Source organism: Cebus imitator, unplaced genomic scaffold (assembly GCF_001604975.1).
Source record: "Cebus imitator isolate Cc_AM_T3 unplaced genomic scaffold, Cebus_imitator-1.0 Scaffold93, whole genome shotgun sequence".
NCBI classification, from domain to species: domain Eukaryota; kingdom Metazoa; phylum Chordata; class Mammalia; order Primates; family Cebidae; genus Cebus; species Cebus imitator.
Window position 1 is genome coordinate 5,957,887 of NW_016107408.1, and position 5,635 is coordinate 5,963,521.

Here is a 5,635-nt window from a genome sequence, read left to right on the forward strand (position 1 = left end):
CTCTGGATCCGCCTGCCCCCACACCTTCATTATGGCCAGACCGTAAAGGCCCTGAGTGTCTTGGCATGAGCCAGAGACAGGGGCTGGACCCTTTGGCCTTTGTTCCATGCCCTTGGATCCAGGCTCTGCTCGGAACCCAGGCAGCCATTTCAGGTCAGGCTGCCGTTCCCTTCACACTTCTTTCCGCATACAATCTCCAAGCCTCTGGCACCATCCTCAGTGGCTCAGATGCCCTATCCCAAGCCATTTGTTGCTTGCATTGTTAGGCTCAAGAGACTAAACAGAACTATACTATCTGCCTGTCCTTCCCAGGGCTTGGGGGTTGGCAGGGGGGGCTAGTCTAGGAGACCACCCCCCACAACCTGGACACATGTAGCGAACAAAAACCCAGATGGACAGTGTGTCCTGTAAGGGGGCGAGTGGGTCTGGGGCCTTCTGCTGGATGGGATGTGGGAGAGGAGATTTGGGAGTGTCTTGGCCATTATACACGCAGGGCAGAGGAGAGAGACCAGTGAAGGCTGGGAGGAGGTGGCCAAAAGGAGACAGCTTCATGCCCCAGGACATAAATAGCCCAGCTGCTGCAGGTACTCACATACAGTGACACTACCGGGGACAAAACAGGCTGGAGCAGCAGGGGTGGGTGGGAGGGTCTCTTCAGAATATCAGTATGAGCTTTTCCCGAAGCACAGATCTAGGTAGTGCTAGGAAATGTCTGGGCAAAGGCAGGCAGAGGACGGTAGTTACTGAGTCAGTAATCCCAAGGGATGCCTTGTGATCTGGGCCTTCAGCTTCAGAGCTGAAAAGCCCAAGTGCTTATCTGCAGATTCTTCCCTCAGCTCCAGCTCATGGTACAGGCGAGACCTGCAACAACGTGCAGGTGGACCTGAATAGCAGAGGCCTGTAGAGTTTGGGAGAGGCGCCTCATGCTCTTGTCTGCAGCCCTTTGCCTGTGATTAGTGGTTTGGCTTGGGAAACCTTGGTGAGGGCTCAGAGAACCAAGCTGCTGATGAACACCACAGCTGGTCAACACGGCAAGCAGCTGACGGCCAAGGGCCCTGTGGTCTGTGGTTCCTGCCTTTCAGGCTCGTGTGGGATTTGGGTGTGGGTTTGGATCCTAGAGCTGAGGTGCAGCCTTACAGCTCTGTGTCTCTCCTGGTGTCCCAGTGGCACTAGCACGCCAGGGCAGGGCCCTCAGGGGACTTGGCGGCTAACGGAACTGGAGACTTCACTCTCTGCTCCTGGCCTGCCCCACACGGGGCTCTCTCTGCAGGTACCTGAAGGAATTCCGCACGGAGCAGTGCCCACTCTTTGTGCAACACAAATGCACGCAGCATCGGCCCTACACCTGCTTCCACTGGCACTTCGTGAACCAGCGGCGCCGCCGGTCCATCCGCCGTCGGGACGGCACCTTCAATTACAGCCCCGACGTCTACTGCACCAAGTATGACGAGGCTACAGGCCTCTGCCCGGAGGGCGACGAGTGAGTGACCCAGCCTGTCCTCAGAGGAGCCCCATGTCTCCTTCTGGGTCAAATGCCCTCAGGGTAGGCTGGGCAGATTCGGGGAAGCCAGCCAGAGGTTGCTTTTAGAGGACTTGTTGCAGCCCAGCCCATGGCCTGAACCTGGGCTCAGACCCTACCATTCCTGGGGCGGGGGATGTCATTTCCCTTTCCCACTTTAAGAAACCTAAAACAGGCCTTTCTTTCGCTAAGCCTAAGGACCCACATCTGAACCCAGCAGGCTCCTTGGCCCTTTTTTATCCTCCCCTGAGGTTCACAGGGCCCTTCCCTATCCGGGGGTACACTTGCCCCACATCCCATGCGGCTCCTACCAAAGCTGGCTGTTTAGAGAGAGAGTGCCTCACTGGTGCCCAGGTCTGTTGACCCTAAATATCTTACTGCAAATCTCTGTAGAGAAATAATGAGAAACATAAGGTGGTGACAAACCTGGGAGTATCACTGAGAGAGAATATTCATTGACCCTACTTGTTTCATAGAACCTTCTCTACATCAGCTCTCTTTCTTTTCTTAATTTTTATAATTTTTATTTATTTAGGCAGGGTATCCCTCTTTCCCCAGGCTAGAATGCAGTGGCACCATCATAGCTCACCGCACCGTCAAACTCCACTCTGTTGCCCAGGTTGGAGTGCAATGGTGCGATCTTGGCTCACTGCAACCTCCGCCTCCCAGGTTCAAGTGATTTTCCTGCCTCAGCCTCCCAAATAGCTGGGACTACAGGTGTGCACCCCTACACCTGGCTAATTTTGCATTTTTACTAGAGATGGGGTTTCACCATGTTGGCCAAGCTGCTCTCGAACTCAGGTGATCCGCCCACCTTGGCCTCCCAAAGTGCTGGGATTACAGGCGTGAGCCACTGTGCCCAGCCCTCATTTTTTTTTTTTTTTTTTGAGATGGAGTCTCACTCTGTCGCCCAGGCTGGAGTACAGTGGTGCGATCTCGGCTCACTGCAACTTCTACCTGCCTGGTTCAAGCAATTCTACCTCAGCGTCCCCAACAGCCGGGATTACAGGTGGATGCCACTACGCCCAGCTAATTTTTTGTATTTTTGGTAGAGATGGGGTTTCACCATGTTCGCTTGGCTGGTCTCAAACTCCTGTCCTCAGGTGATCCGCCAGCCTCAGCTTTCTGAAGTGCTGGGATTTACAGGTCTGACCTACCATGCCCAGCCATGAATTTTAAACATTTTAATTTGTAGAGATTGGTAGGCGGATGTCTTCACTTTGTGGCCCAGGCTGGCCTCAAATTCCTGACCTCAAATAACCCTCTTGCCTTTCCTCCCAAAGTGCTGGGATTGCAGGTGTGAGCTACTGGTCCGGCCCAGCACCTCTTTCTCACAGAGTTCCATGATAGAAAAGATCTCTACCCCTAGCTTAATGAAGCACTCAAAGGATGAGGGGTGTGCCTAAGTTTTGAGTGGATCATTTGGTTCTCTGATGGCCCTCAAGCCTGGGCACCATTTGTTCTCCCAGGTGTCTGTCCTGCCCAGGAATACGAGGCCCTCTTGGGCCCAGTTTAGGCTGTGAACAGCAGCAGGGAGGTTCTCTTACCTCGAAGGAGGGCGTGTCATTCCCTTCTTCCTAGTGCACCTTCCAGGCCATAATGAAAGCCTTTCAACAGTTGGGGAAAGGGCACGGGGTAGGCAGGGAAGCCTAGGCTACAGGCAGCAAAGTTGAGTAACCCCTACTACCGTGTTCCAGGTGCCCATTCCTGCACAGAACCACAGGGGACACTGAGCGCAGATACCACCTTCGTTACTACAAAACTGGAATCTGCATCCACGAGACAGACTCGAAAGGCAACTGCACCAAAAACGGCCTGCACTGCGCTTTCGCCCATGGGCCCCATGACCTCCGCTCCCCTGTCTACGACATCAGGTGGGCTGGGTGCTGGGCTGGGCTGATGGCAGTAGGCTGGGGTCCAGGGCAGGGGCCTGGCGGCTGATGACGGTGAGTATTGCAGACTGCAGTGGAGGGCTGGCACTCTGGTTCTTGCCACCTCATGCCCCCTCTCCACCCTCTGTTCTTTGCTCTCCTCTCAGGGAGCTTCAGGCCATGGAGGCCTTGCAGAATGGTCAGACCACGGTAGAGGGGAGCATAGAGGGCCAGTCGGCCGGGGCAGCGAGCCACGCCATGATAGAAAAGATCCTCAGCGAGGAGCCTCGGTGGCAAGGTACAGGCACCCATGCCCTGGCTGTTACATCCCTGTCCAGTTCATAGCAGCCCGGGGGATTTGGCTCATCGCCACCTACTGCCTGTTTTCAGCCGAAGCCCCGACCTGGCCCGCATCCCACCCCACACCTGCCGTTCAAAAGGCGCCTCTAAAAGTGTTTTCCCTGACACATCATGTTCCCAAGATCCGCCTAGGCTTTCACATGTGCACAGGCACGTATCTAAGTGCACATGCAAATGTTTCCATCCCTTTCACCCTGTGAGCTGTGGGTGTCTCTCTGAGGGACAGCATCTTTCGGCCTTACCGTACCCATGGCTGAGCCATGGCCTGGGAGGAGGGGCCCTACTCTCATCTCTCAGGGGCTTCCAGTCTTAGACTCCTTCCCAGTGGCTTCTCCTTCCCTCCACTTCAGTCCTGCTAGTCTTGGGGTGCTCCAGCTCCCATCACCTGACCCCTGCCCTCTGGCCCCCTGTGCAGAGACTGCTTATGTGCTGGGGAACTATAAGACGGAACCTTGCAAGAAGCCCCCGCGGCTGTGCCGCCAAGGCTATGCCTGTCCCTACCACCACAACAGCAAGGACCGGCGGCGGAGCCCCCGGAAGCACAAATACAGGTCCTTTGGCCCCAGGAGGCCAGCCACGGGAGGGAGGAGTGGCAGGGAAGGGGTCAGGCAGATGCTATTTCCAGTGTGGCTCTCCGGGAGGCGGGGAGGCTGGCCCTGGGGATGAAAGGATCGCAGACCCAGGGCCCGGGGTGGGGCATAGTGAGGATGGCTGGACAGTAGGAGCCCAGCTTCACCTCCTGCATGAATGAGGACCCTGGTCAGATCGTCTCTGTGGCCCCCCCGCTTCTGATCCTGAGGGGAATGTGCTGGATGAGGGCCAGGCCACAGTGTGGACATTGCGGTTATGGCTCCAGCCTGACCCTGCTTGGGCTGATGGGAGGGCCTGGCTGAGGGGAATCAAACAATATCCTTAATGGTGATGCGGCCAGGCTGAGCCAGAGAAAGCTTGGCTTGTGGCACCCGCAAGGCCCTGACTCTGCAGCTGGTCTTTTCCATTTCTGTGCCCACGCCTATGAGGCGGGGTCCAGGTGGCACCCGCTAGGCTCCAATCTCACCCTCTCTTACCTCCATCTGACCCCACCCTCTTGTTGGCCAGGTCGTCTCCATGTCCAAACGTCAAGCACGGGGATGAGTGGGGAGACCCCGGCAAATGTGAGAATGGAGATGCCTGCCAGTACTGCCACACCCGCACCGAGCAACAGTTCCACCCCGAGGTGGGCCCCGCAGCAGGGCGAGGCGAGGGGCCTTTGGGAAGTAAAGAGAGAGGCAAGCAGGGTCAGGGCAGGTGTTGGCAGCCTGGGTGAAGAGTGAGACTCCATCTCAAAAAAAAAAAAAGGATTGGCCAGACACAGTGGCTCATGCCTGCAGTCCCAGCCACTGGCCCTCCCCAGGCAGTGCCTAGAGAAGTCCCGTCTGCTGAGTTTGGCAGCTTCTTCTGTTCTGAGCCCATGCTCACCAAGCAGCCCTCTGCTTCCAGTTCTGTGTCCCCCAGGCCTCCTGACAGGGCAGGCGTAGATGGAGTATGGCGACCTGCCCACCCTGGGCTTTATGCCACTCATGGTGCTTGTAATCCAGTGACATTAGGATTGAAAAAATAGGGCTGGGCACAGTGGCTCATGCCTGTAATCCCAGCACTCTGGGAGGCCGAGGTGGGTGGATCACTTGAGGTCAGGAGTTTGAGACCAGCCTGGCCAACATGGTGAAATCCCATCTCTACTAAAAAGACAAAAATTAGCTGGATGTGGTGGTGTGTGCCTGTAATCCCAGCTACTCAGGCGGTCGAGGTGGGAGGATCCCTTGAACCCAGGAGGCAGAAGTTGCAGTAAGCTGAGATCGAGCCACTGCATTCCAACCTGGGTGACAGAGCAAGACTCCATCACAAA

General features: G+C 56.2%; 1 protein-coding gene across 2 annotated transcripts in view; it reads left to right on the forward strand.

Annotated features, from left to right (window-relative positions):
• UNK (unk zinc finger) overlaps nt 1–5,635 on the forward strand; it is a 44,561-nt gene that overhangs the window by 28,607 nt on the left and 10,319 nt on the right. For both annotated transcript variants that reach the window (XM_017535778.2, XM_037741054.1), the window contains exons 2-6: nt 1,271–1,480; nt 3,217–3,393; nt 3,558–3,688; nt 4,166–4,301; nt 4,849–4,966. In XM_017535778.2, the coding sequence (XP_017391267.2) occupies nt 1,271–1,480; nt 3,217–3,393; nt 3,558–3,688; nt 4,166–4,301; nt 4,849–4,966 (772 nt within the window). The remainder of the gene's footprint in view (nt 1–1,270; nt 1,481–3,216; nt 3,394–3,557; nt 3,689–4,165; nt 4,302–4,848; nt 4,967–5,635) is intronic.